This window comes from Leiobunum rupestre, chromosome 5 (assembly GCF_980474605.1).
Source record: "Leiobunum rupestre chromosome 5, qqLeiRupe1.1.hap1, whole genome shotgun sequence".
Taxonomy (NCBI): domain Eukaryota; kingdom Metazoa; phylum Arthropoda; class Arachnida; order Opiliones; family Sclerosomatidae; genus Leiobunum; species Leiobunum rupestre.
The window spans coordinates 10040001-10052664 of record NC_143388.1 but is presented as its reverse complement, the minus strand read 5'-3'; the positions used below and the strand labels follow the sequence as shown (position 1 = coordinate 10052664).

Below are 12664 nucleotides of genomic sequence, written 5' to 3'. Positions count from 1 at the left end.
CCTAAGAATGAGTTCATAAACTCTTTAGTAGGAGAGAAAACGGATCCACAGCTGAAGCGGGGAGGCAACATTTCAACAAGATGGCCAAGGTTATTTTATAAAAAGAACTATTGGTCCATGGCACGAGTTAAATAAAAGCGCCATCTTCCTCAATGAAATAAGTTTTTATATGCATTTCTAAACAAATGCACTGGACCTACTAAGACCGAAATATTTCGATACATATTGAATATGAGTGGAGTAAATATCCTGAAGTATAAATACATTCTTTGTAATGCACTATCTGCAAAATTTCTTAAAATTAGGATAATTAATACTATTCCAACCATAAGTGTATAATACTTTTACATAAGTGTGACACTTCTTATCCTTCACAGGCAAAAGTTTTACTGACGGCCATTCACAAGACAGACTGCATTACGGGCTTCGTCGCCGTTTTGCGTCCGCTTGCTAACGCGTCACAGGTAGCCTTTGACAAGCCTAGCTAGGGGGAGATTTCCTTCTTGCGATGAGGTCCCTACGTTACTAGCTCTCAGTAAAATATTCCCCAAAGTGGCAAACTTATGGAACAATATTATAGACCAGGAATCCATACCTCTACTTGGAATGCTTATCGCGGCAGATTTTCGTCTCGATGTGGCTGACGGCTTTTTTTCAGGTCACTATGTTAACTTAACAAACAACTACGTGAGAGGGGAGCGCGCGAAGGGCATTTTTTCTCGTAGGCGGGGCCAAAGCCGTCAGAGTGATCTTACCACGCGATACGGCAGGATAAGCATTCCAAGTAGAGGTATGGATTCCTGTTTAGACTTACGTTCCAACCAAAGTGACATAATTACCAAAAGTGTGACAATCCCTGTACTTTCGTATGCTAAAGGTTTAATGAATGCTCGACTCGAGATCGACCACATAAAAGACTATTTATTGTCGCCTTTCTGGATCTTTTTTTAGTCTATGGTATTATATCGTAGGTAGATGGCGATAGCATCTCCACAGAACCAGTGCTACTTACAAGGAGACCACCCGAGGTGTTACACACCGATTTCGTTCAAACTCGAGGGATTGGTTGACCTTCATGTAACTTGAAAAATCCTAAAGGGAATTTATTCAATGGGCAACGGTTTTGCCATGGCAACGAAAAATGTTTTTGACAACATAAATTGGAAATTTTTCCTATTTATGCCATATCGGTTCATTTTCACCCATTTGGTTCAAATTGATCAAAATGTAATAAATTTTGGTATTTTAAAATATTTGGAATCGGTCCAAATCCCATGTTATTTTCATTTTATGTTGTCAAAAACATTTTTTGTTGCCATGGCAAAACCGTTGCCCATTGAATAAATTCCTTTTAGGATTTTCCAAGTTACATGAAGGTCTACCATTCCCCCGAGTTTGAACAAAATCGGTGGGTAACACCTCGGGTCGTCTCCTTGTTAGTTCCTCCGTTCCTCACTACGAGGCGTTATTTGTTGGTTTTAACTTCCTTCCCTCCCCAAGGCATACTTTCCCTTCTCCCCTCCCAACTTGCGTTTCGCTCGTAACATTCATTCAGAAATAGGTCCGATTGACACACTTTTGGTAATTATGTCACTTTTGGTTCCAACTTATTAAATAAGAAAATTTAAAATTTATCATCCGTTTGATCAAACAAGTTTACACGTGTTATCTAGCGCGACAAAAATCGCAACAACATTTGGTAAACCTGAGGTTAAGAATTAAATTTATTTGATCCGAGGAAACGACACAGGCAACACGCGCAATTTGGAAGCGAAAAATGGAGAAAATTCCACAAACAAGCGTCATTCCGAGGGCAGGGTATACGGTGTAAGCGAGGATTTCAGCGCGACTATGACAAAGGGTCTTTCGGGGCAGATCCGAGACCCGGCTCTCATAAATAAGCCCCGCTGCGTAGAGGCAGGCACCCCGACAGCCTGCCACGCAACGACCAAAGTTTTTTGGATCTCCCACCAGCTATTTCTCTTCTTTTGAAACGCAAACCAAGCAGTGAGACGGGGCTAAGGCTACGTCAGATACCAAGGTTTTTTAGCCGGAGATTCTTTATTTTTTGCTCTTCCCCCGACTTAGCTAACCCCCCCCCCCCCCCCCACCCCCGAGGGCAGATTTTTTGCACGGACTCTCTTCCTACTGTCTCGGACACATAAATCAGCGTGTCATTCTTTTCGAAGCAGCCGTTTCTTTGCTATTTCTTAACCACCAAACACTAGTTCCCCACGATTCTCACTCTTTCTTCTAAGACTTAAAAATTCTTCCGAAGATTTTGCGGTGAAATGCCTTTTTGAGTTTTGTGTTTTTCTTGTTAAGTGGTCATGTAAGATCAGTGAGAACTTTCTTGTTTGAAAACGACACCGAATCAAACTCGAAACTAAGCTTAGATTTGACAAAATAACGAATGAATAGTTTTTTAGCGAAAAGTCATTTTTGACAGGGTTAACACAAAATTTTGAGATTCAAATTCCCGGTTTTTCTTGACCATTTTAAGAGATTTTCCATGACTTTATAAGGTCAAAATTTTTATTTATAGTTTACTTTTATTTGAAGTTAATAAATTTAAATGGACTTAAAATTCAGTAAAAAGGTTATTGCAATGTTGAAAAAATAGCCAATCTTTCAAGGATAATCATAGAATTTGTCGTAGATCTAAAGTAAAATTATATGCAAAAAGTATTTTTAACAAATTCCTAAAATTCCCTGACCTTTACCTGACTTTTCCCTGAATTTTTAACAAATTCCTAAAATTCCCTGACCTTAACCTGAATTTTTAACAAATTCCTCAAATTCCCTGACCTTTACCTGACTTTTCCCTGAATTTTTAACAAATTCCTAAAATTCCCTGACCTTTACCTGACTTTTCCCTGAATTTTTAACAAATTCCTAAAATTCCCTGACCTTAACCTGAATTTTTAACAAATTCCTCAAATTCCCTGACCTTTACCTGACTTTTCCCTTAATTTTTAACAAATTCCTAAAATTCCCTGATCTTTACCTGACTTTTCCCTTAATTTTTAACAAACTCCTAAAATTGCCTGACCTTTACCTGAATTTTTAACAAATTCCTAAAATTCCTTGACCTTTACCTGACTTTTTAACAAATTCCTAAAATTCCCTGACCTTTACCTGACTTTTCCCTGAATTTTTAACAAATTCCGAAAATTCCCTGACCTATACCTGACTTTTTAAATTCCCTGACGTGTGGCAAGCTTGATTGAGCTTACCCTACTTATAATATATTCTTTTAAAATTAGTATTGCTATTTTGGCAACCTCCAGGCGTCATAATATTCGCGACTGAAACGAGTGTAGGTGGCGTAACGGCGCTAGCTTCTCGGAGGTAGCGCCTATGATCTAGAGACAAATTAAAAAGTTATAAGAACGTTTTTTCTTAAATAAACGAATCACAATATAAGCAAACGATGCAAAAATTATATTAAAATGCAACTATCATTATTTATAAAGTCAAATTTACCAATAATGATGAGGAAAAACTAATAGCATCTGCTTGAGCCGCTACCTATCTAAGTTTCAATGGCGAACCAAAGAGGGCGTAGCGATAGTTTTAGGTCGCCAATAAGAAGCACCATTACTTTGGTACAAGGAAATTATAGAGTAACTAATATCAAACAGGGGTAAATCATTCAAACTAATAACTTGGGTATTCGTGAATGAATACTGTAATCAAAAGATCGTCCAGTTAACGAGAGTTAAATATGTTTTATCGAATTACCCTAGCTTTTGTTAAAACCGATGGAATAAATTTTAAATTACGCGATCCACTATAAATATAACACTTATTTGCATTTAAATTAAAATAAAATAATTATAACTAATATAGTTTATTTATATTAATACAATGTCGGATACTGGTTAAAATTCTTTTATTTATAATTAACCACGAAGTATCCGTCATTGTATAGATAATTTTTCTAATAATATTCATTACGGTGGAAATTATGGTTTTAAACATTTATGATAACATAGTTTATATTAGTAAAACTAGAAGGCGCCACCGTTTCCGTTAAAAGAGAAGATCAATAAACGCATTTCAGCATCACTCGTGTTATTTTGATTGCGAAAATAAGTTGTTATTTGGGGGACGTTCACGTGTAGCCACCTGGTGGTGGTACATTCGTTAAAAATTTAAATTGGCGAAATAAATTGAGTTACGAAGACCAAATAAGAAATCAAACACCGCCGCGGAGAAAGAAATTAGCTTTCAATAATCGACTGAGAGCGGGTAGAAATATCAAACACTAGAGTCGTTTCAAAAAAACTATTATTAGGTATAAAGGCTGTAGAAGATCCAAGCCACCTCTCGCACCCCAACCCCTTTGTGCGTTTGATAATCCGAGCGGCCGGACCCGCCCTGAACCACCTCTTTCGCACATACACTGGTCAGTCGCACGCAATTCCGTCATCACAGCGCGACCAAAAAAATATACCCAGGCTGTGAAATACTGGAGGGAAAGAATTATCTTAAAGGAAAATTTTAACGCAACTTTATTTCGAAATAATGCGGAGTAAAGGAGTTTATTAAATTAATATGAGCGAAAATTGTTTTATTGTTAATGAAAAAAATTTATAACTTTTAAAAAATACGAGGGGAAGGTCACTTCCTTGATTAACGACGCACCCCTCAAAAGATTAAATCCGATTTAATCGTGATTATTTTGATTAAATTCCATTTAATCACGATTAAGTTGATTAAATCACGTTTAATCATGATAATAATGTTTAAATCTGATTTAATCATGATTAAATGATTTAATCTGATTAAAATGATTAAATCTGATTAAAATGATTAAATCTGTTTAAAATGATTAAATCTGTTTAAAATGATTAAATCTGTTTAAAATGATTAAATCCTGATTAAAAAATTATATCGTGATTAGTATGATTAAATCGTACTTTAGTTTTGATTTTAATGATAAATTATCGATTCGACCGATTATATTGATTAAATCGTGATTAAAATAATTAAATCTAATTAGAATGATTAGATCATGATTAGAATGATTAAATCTCGTTTAAATGATTAAATCCTGATTAAAAAGATTAGATCATGATTAGAATGATTAAATCTCGTTTAAATCGTGATTAGATTTTCTAATCTTGATTAGACTTTTTAATCTTGATTAGACTTTTTAATCTTGATTACCCTGATTTAATCGTTTTACTATGATTAAGACGCACCCAAAATGGAAGTGACTTGCCCCTCGAAAAAATATAAAAATGTTTTCATCGTTAAAATTAAGCGGTGACTGTTTTCAACAAACAATAATTACATGATTAATTAGTATTATTAGTTCATTATTTATAGCTCATATTTTATACCTGGTATGGGATTCAATCATCGTTTGGAGGAACCTTCGACATACGTGACTTTGTATGGGGGGGCCATAGTTTTTTCAGATTTAAATAAAGTTGTAAGTCGGATAATTATCCGGAAAATTACCGAAGCTTTTTTTCCAGAAAATTTTCCGTATTTTTCCGAAAAACAGAAAAAAAAAAGGGTTTTTATGGCAGATAGTGACTAATAGTGGAATATATGACAAAAGCAGGCAAATATGACAAAAGCAGGCAAATATGACAAAACGTGGCAAATTGTGAAATATATGACAGAAAGTGGCAAATAGTTAAATATATGACAAAAGGTGGCAAAAGCAGAGCATACGACCAAAGGTGGTACATGTGGAACATAAGACAGAGTGGGAAATAGTCAAATATGTGATAGAAAGTGGCTAATAGTGGAAAATTGTCACATAACAAAAGTTGGCAATTAGTGGAAATTATAACAAAACGAGCCGAATAGTGAAATATATAACAAAAGGATGCAAATATTGGACTATATGACAAAAGGTGGCAAATATTGGACTATATGACAAAATATGAGAAATGTAGGATATTCAACAGAAAGTAGCAAATAGTTGATATCACAAAAGTTGGCAACTAGTGAAAAATACGACGGAAAGTGGGAAATAGTGGAATACATAAGAGTTGGCAAATAGTTGAATATATAACAAAAGTTGGCAGCTAGTGGAATATATGACAAAGTGTCAAATAAAGGAATTTACAACAAAAAGGTGGAAAATGTGGAATACATGACAATAAGTGGATAATAGTTGTTAATAATGGAAATTTGATAATTTAATAATTAAGATAATTTTAAAATATAAAAAACCACATGTGCTTCTTAGCAATAAATAAATTTTAAATTTTCAGGGAGAGTTGGCAATCAAACCAACTTTAATTTGTCAAAAGGCACTCTGTACTTTGGGGTTGAAGACAGTGAAGAGGAGCCAATTTCAGGTTGACTGACTTTGCTTTGTGAAACAATTTTATCTTTTAGCCCCCTATCGGTCACCAGGCGCAACAGAACCATGTCCTATCACGCAATTCTTAAGGGACATTAGACTGTCGCTTTTGTCTTAGAAGCTCAACCAAGCATAAAATGGGCTAAAAATCAGTTTTCTAATTTTAAGCGAGCGGGAGATAATTATGGAAATTCAATTTGCAATATTAATTAACGTTAAAATAATAAGCATAATTGTATAATTTTAAAGTATCGGTTATAACCCTCCTAAAAGATCTAATTTTGGCGCCAATCCAAAATATAATATTGAATATTTACGCTTTTCCGTCATAGATGGCGCCACGTTCTTCGTACGCATAAATAAAACGGCCCAATATTCCTCAACCATGAGTTAATTTTTGTGCGGTGATCTGTCCGTACTTTAAAATTAACACGATCATTACGATGAACTATTTGAATTATAATAATCGGCATAACACCATTATAAATTACTAAAAAAATATAATAAAGGAAAACAATGAATTTAAAACTAAAATAAATTATTTTGTAAAATGTTTTTCTCGATTTAACTAACCCATGATAGAGGGTAAATGGTGATTATCAGAGGTTTGAAATGTCAATCAGGATACGTTAAGCTATTTTATCAGTTGTATGAATCTAATTTAACTCTGATTTACTTCGTTTTTGTTTAACAATGAACTGTTGTGTTACATGAAACTTGAAAATAATATGTGGGAGCCAATGGATTTTGGGGGAAAATATATTGTTGAGTTGATTAACTGATTACCTCAACAACAGGGCTAAGATGACTCCGTTGCGCCGCTTTCAATTTGATTTCTAAAAGATGATAAATATTGTTTGAAAGGGAACCGGCGAAAAACATCGACTAACGTAGTAACGTAACAATCAAAATAAAACCTGGGCCTTGGACAAAACGCATCGATGAAAAAGAAGCGTTGTAAATGATACTAACTCGACTACTTACAATGACCATGTATGGTTATGGGATGAAACTAGACACTTTCGCACCTTAGTCCGTTATTTCATAAAACTATTCGAAACGAACACAGCTTTAATCTTTCAAATGTCCGCATCGTGCTTAAGCCTGAGCACTAAACGAAGGCCGCCATTATAGTCGATAGAGGCTCCCTCTAGGCGGTAAATAAGAGGTTCCGCGCAAGCTCCGTGGATTTCGGGCGGAAGTTCCGCTTGTCATCAATCGTTCCGAAAGGCGGAGCCACCGTTGCAAAGGGAAAGGCTTGATTGACATCCAGCAGGGTTCCGAATGTGACCCGCAGCTCGTTTCGCGATTGGCGGAGGGCTGGCGATGACGTCGCCGTCGTCACGGCGTACGCTCATCTTTTATGGCGAAGTGGCTTGACTGGCATTATCGTTCGACCCACCCTGAAGCCTCTCCGCTGTCCGTCAAAAGTATTCCAATCAAAACAGTCAATTACAGTTGGTTTACTCGGCCGAGTGTGTACTACGTGCAGTCTTTATGGATGGCGGTGCGCGCCGTGTGTACCGCTTAGGACAGTTGTTGGGGCCGGGGTAACCGAAGAGAGCCGAACAGTGAAAGAGAGAGTGAGAAAAACCTTTGGACGAGAAAGGGATTGCCTCGCGCGCCCCGAGCACGTCGCGCTGCTATCCGCCGCTTTTAACGAGTGGGCTGAGATAGGGGTGGTGGTGCGCGCGTGAAGTATGGACGATCAACAAAGAATGATGCATCCCGTGTCTCAGCATCCCTCGGTCAGCATGGCGGGCCATGTAGTGCCGCAGCATGGCTACGGCATGCCTCAACCTCCTCACGGTGTGGACCCATCTAGCCAACCGGCCGCGCCTGATCAAGAACCTAGAAAACATGATATTTCGGAAATTCTTCAACAGATTATGAACATCACCGACCAGTCCCTAGACGAAGCGCAAGCTAGGTACGTAATATCGTACCCTCGTTATAAATTACCCCCGAAAACGCGTTCCGTTCTCGACGACGATTCACGAAGGTTCGCGATCCGTTCGGTTCGAGGCCTGAAAACTAAGCCTTATCAACCGCCACGGCTTTTTACGCCGCAGCGACCGTCGCTTCTCGAGCGAAAATTTTCGACGCGAAAAGAGCCGACTGTGCCAAATATTTAATACCACTAGGCCTATTCAATTTCGTACGAAACCCGGGAACCCTCGGTTCGACGGTTTAGCGGAACGGATCCCAGTGTTTATATCGCTGGTGAAAAGCGTAAGAGAGTGTGTGCAATGTTGTTTCTTATGTGGTGTTTCTTGTTCCGTTACAGGAAACACACTCTGAACTGTCATCGGATGAAGCCCGCCTTGTTCAGCGTTCTTTGCGAAATTAAAGAAAAAACAGGTAGGAACCGAAATATTCCTCTCGAAAAAGCCCGTTGTTACTCCGTTATTGTCCGCCGAAGTCGGGCCTCGGTCCGACCGAGCCGAGAAAATAGCTCCGTCGTTACGAGCGGGCCTCGGCCAAGCCGCGCCGACTTCCCCGCGCTGAGGCCGGGACGAGCTAAAGCCCGCGAAAAACTCGGCTTTCCCGTCTCCCGCGAAAGAGGACTAGCGTTCTTTGGAGCTCCGACGCGCGAGTCTCCGCCGCGCCCGCCGCCATTTTTGTGGCGCTACTAGTGCCTACGATATGCCCGTCAAATGACTCCGAGCCATTTTTCATCCCGAGACCGTTTCTTTCTGCCATCCATCGACGATACGATCCCTGGCGTCTAGCGGCGAAGACAATATCTACAAACCGGGGGCCACTCTTAAATATAAACCTCGGTCGCCGCCGCTAAATTATAAATACAAATACGCTCGCGAAAACGTCGGATAAGCGATTTTTTCAACGCGACGAATATGTAAGCGTCTGTACGGCGATATTTTTTTAAGGCCTTTTCGAGTCTGCACGGCTTCTGGCACTAGGGCGCGGGCCTGGGCGGATTCTTACGTAGCGGCCTATAAAGATTTTTGGGTAAATGTGAGAAAAAAGCTTCCCTTTCTCCAGCGCGCCGATATTTTCAGGGATGCCGGGCTCGCCGTATATTTGACGAGGGATCCATCTCGCGATAGGGGGGCGGTTGCCAAGGTGATGAATGTTCGGAAAACGATGACCGTAAAATAAGCCCAACATGTGAGCGAAAACGCTATCGCTCTATCCCCAGTTATAACCGCCCATTAGAGATGTGACAGCTCACGGACTATACACCCCGAGCTTCAACGACAAAACTCGCGCGTCCGCGTTCACCAATAGCCTAAAAATCTCACGCGTTTAATTTATAACTGGAGCCGTAAATAACGCTTAATAGTGGGGGAGTTATAAATTTTAGTCAAAAAAGTATTCGAACAAAAATAAACATTAAAAGTCCCTAAGTAAATGAAAGAACTAGATTAGCAGTATCTTTTGAGAGTGGCGAGATAACCACAATTCAGTCTAACAAATCGACATACCACACGCTGCTGGCTACGATTTCCTCTCGAAAATACCACTGGGTTTCTTATCCAAAACGAATGATTTGGATAAGATACATTGGCCTCTTTGATATTATAATACGCTTGCCCTTTACTTAGGCGGTTCGTGTGGTAACAAAATCTGCAACATTTTACGAAACGACCAAAGTTTACCTAAAAGAGGCTCACTTTCTTTTGTAAAAGGTTTTTTTTTATATATTGGGTGTTTACACACTTTTAAAGAAAAAAAAAGTAAAGATAATGTAATCTAACATTTTCGTAAGATAACGGCGGAGAATTAAAAGGAAAGAAAATATTTCGCACCTTAGTTAAATACAATCTTACCTTGGAAAAATAATTACAAATGTCAAAGTTTTTCTTGAATGATATACCCAAACTTAGGATATTTTCTAAGGTTTTGATGTACTGAAACTTTTAATATTTCGTAAGGTTTTTATATACCCAAACTTAGGATATTTCGTATAGTTTTTACATACCCAAACTTTTCATATTTCGTAAGGTTTTGTTAGACCGAAACTTTTCATATTTCGTAAGGTTTTGTTAGACCGAAACTTTTCATATTTCGTAAGGTTTTGTTAGACCGAAACTTTTCATATTTCGTAAGGTTTTGTTAGACCGAAACTTTTCATATTTCGTAAGGTTTTGTTAGACCGAAACTTTTCATATTTCGTAAGGTTTTGTTAGACCGAAACTTTTCATATTTCGTAAGGTTTTGTTAGACCGAAACTTTTCATATTTCGTAAGGTTTTGTTAGACCGAAACTTTTCATATTTCGTAAGGTTTTGTTACACCGAAACTTTTCATATTTCGTAAGGTTTTGTTACACCGAAACTTTTCATATTTCGTAAGTTTTTGTTAGACCTAAACTTTTCATATTTCGTAAGGTTTTTATATACCCAAACTTAGTATATTTCGTAAGGTTTTTATATACCCAAACTTAGGATATTTCGTAAGGTTTTTATATACCCAAACTTAGGATATTTCGTAAGGTTTTTATATACCCAAACTTAGGATATTTCGTAAGGTTTTTATATACCCAAACTTTATTTTTTCGTAAGAATTCGTATAAGTTTATATAGATAAAAAATGTTAATTTTTTCAGTTCTATTTATAATATTACATTTATTTCCAAAACGGCAAAATTGTGAATTTTTAAGATGGCAATATTTAAATTTAATGTACAGGTGCGAAATATAAAATATAATAATAGAATTATTGAATATTTCTCGAACGCAAAACTTCCGTAAATAGTAGTAACACCGGCTTTTGGGGAAATAAATGAGAAAAGCAGCTAACCGCTTGTTCTAACGCGCTATCTCGGCCAGAACCCCTCAAGGTGTCAGTAGGGGTTATCAACGTGTCCATTTAAGGTTTTAACACCCCTCTCCCTATAACATTGTACTGATAGACGCGGGATTTGTCTAGGGATAATCTGACACCGAGGCGCCGGGCCTTCGAGACGGTGTAGTCTGTTTAGCGTTGACCGTATTCGACGCCTTGCGTTAATAAATGCCGGATGATCCATGATTATAGGCAAGTTTTTGAGCCAAACTGAATTTTAAGTAGAAAAAATTCTAGAGAGGAAGGGTGTTTTACCATAGTCAAGAATAAGATCATTAATTTATCTCCTTAAGTAGCAACCGCCCGTAAGACCCGAAAAACGTCGGCTCTTAGACACCGGCGAGCTCAAACGCCACACGAATACACCTTAATTTTAAATCACGCTTTCGTAGATTCTAACCAAACTCCCTCCAAGTTTTATTTTTTTTTGTAATTTTTTATTAGAGATAATATTACATTTCTTGTTTGTGTATATATATATTAAAATTATCCGTGTAAACTGAAACGAAGGTTTCGTGTAAAGAAAGATTTTAATGGGGTGAACTACTTGCCTTAATGTTCCATTGTTTAGCCGAACGAAATATTTTTGTTTTATGTAATATTAAAGGCTTGATTTCTCGGCTATATTGTTTAAAGTTTGTACTTACGTAACACGAGTTACGCACTCTTTAATTAATATTACATTACGAATTTATCTTTGTACCCAGGCCTGGCGTAACTTGGGAAGCTGTTGTTAGAATGCTTCCAAAACGACTTCAATATTAAGTTTGCTTTTTTATGCCAGTTTTGAGTTTATTTAAAATGCTGAAATTGGTAATTTGAGAAGTTATTTAACTTAAGAATGGGTAGTATATTCAACTACGGTAGTTTGGGATTAGTGGCCAACTGGACCCCTTATTATAGGGTCCACTTTAAGATCGCCTGATCCTTGTTTAGGGCTCTCGAACTTTTGATGAGTTCGGGGCCCCTTATTAGCGCCCAATTTAAGATCGCCTGAACCTCGTATCAGGGCCCCTACCTTTGGATATGTTGTGGACCCCTTAAGCCTACTCAACCTGTTGGTTAATCCGTCACTGAATTGCACCTTTATAAGGGTATAAATTCTAGGCTTAGTTCTAGGCATAACTTGTTGAATTTGGAACATTTATAAACACAAACGTTAATTGGCCAAATTGGATTTAAATCCAAAAATACAACATTTGTAATGTAATCAGAAGTTACCATTCAAGATAAATTACTATTAACTACGATATGCTGCATGGCGAATGATAATGGTCTTTTAACGAATAACTACTGATATTTTTAAATTGTAAACACTTCAATCTTAATTAACATTTATATTTGTAAGATTGTCATAGCCTGAAAATATGAAATATTGCATTGAAAGCATCGCGAGCTGTGAAAATATAAATTATTTTAATCTTAATTAACTTGTAAGTTTGTCAACGGCCGAAAATAAGATATTGTATTTAACACACAGCGCGGATTGATAGTATTTTATTTTTTACTATTTAAAACCTTT

General features: G+C 37.4%; 2 protein-coding genes across 7 annotated transcripts in view; one reads left to right on the top strand and one right to left on the bottom strand.

Annotated features, from left to right (window-relative positions):
* The window catches only part of Sin1 (SAPK-interacting protein 1), a 33507-nt gene extending 26041 nt beyond the window's left edge, over positions 1-7466 (bottom strand). The window contains exons 1-2 of one of the 5 annotated variants that reach the window (XM_090175264.1): positions 7235-7466; positions 7118-7167 (exon numbers count right to left, since the gene is read on the bottom strand). Coding sequence is in view for 2 of the 5 variants with exons in the window: in XM_090175261.1 (XP_090031387.1) it covers positions 7304-7324 (21 nt within the window). In the remaining 3 variants the exon portion in view is untranslated. The remainder of the gene's footprint in view (positions 1-7117; positions 7168-7234) is intronic. The other 4 variants (XM_090175263.1, XM_090175265.1, XM_090175261.1 and 1 more) reach the window with 4 other exon arrangements.
* A 182-nt stretch (positions 7467-7648) lies between these two features.
* The window catches only part of exd (PBX homeobox extradenticle), a 282642-nt gene continuing 277626 nt past the window's right edge, over positions 7649-12664 (top strand). The window contains exons 1-2 of one of the 2 annotated variants that reach the window (XM_090174437.1): positions 7649-8261; positions 8619-8692. In XM_090174437.1, coding sequence (XP_090030563.1) covers positions 8032-8261; positions 8619-8692 — 304 coding nt within the window. In that variant the 5' untranslated portion in view covers positions 7649-8031. The remainder of the gene's footprint in view (positions 8262-8618; positions 8693-12664) is intronic. The other variant, XM_090174438.1, reaches the window with a different exon arrangement.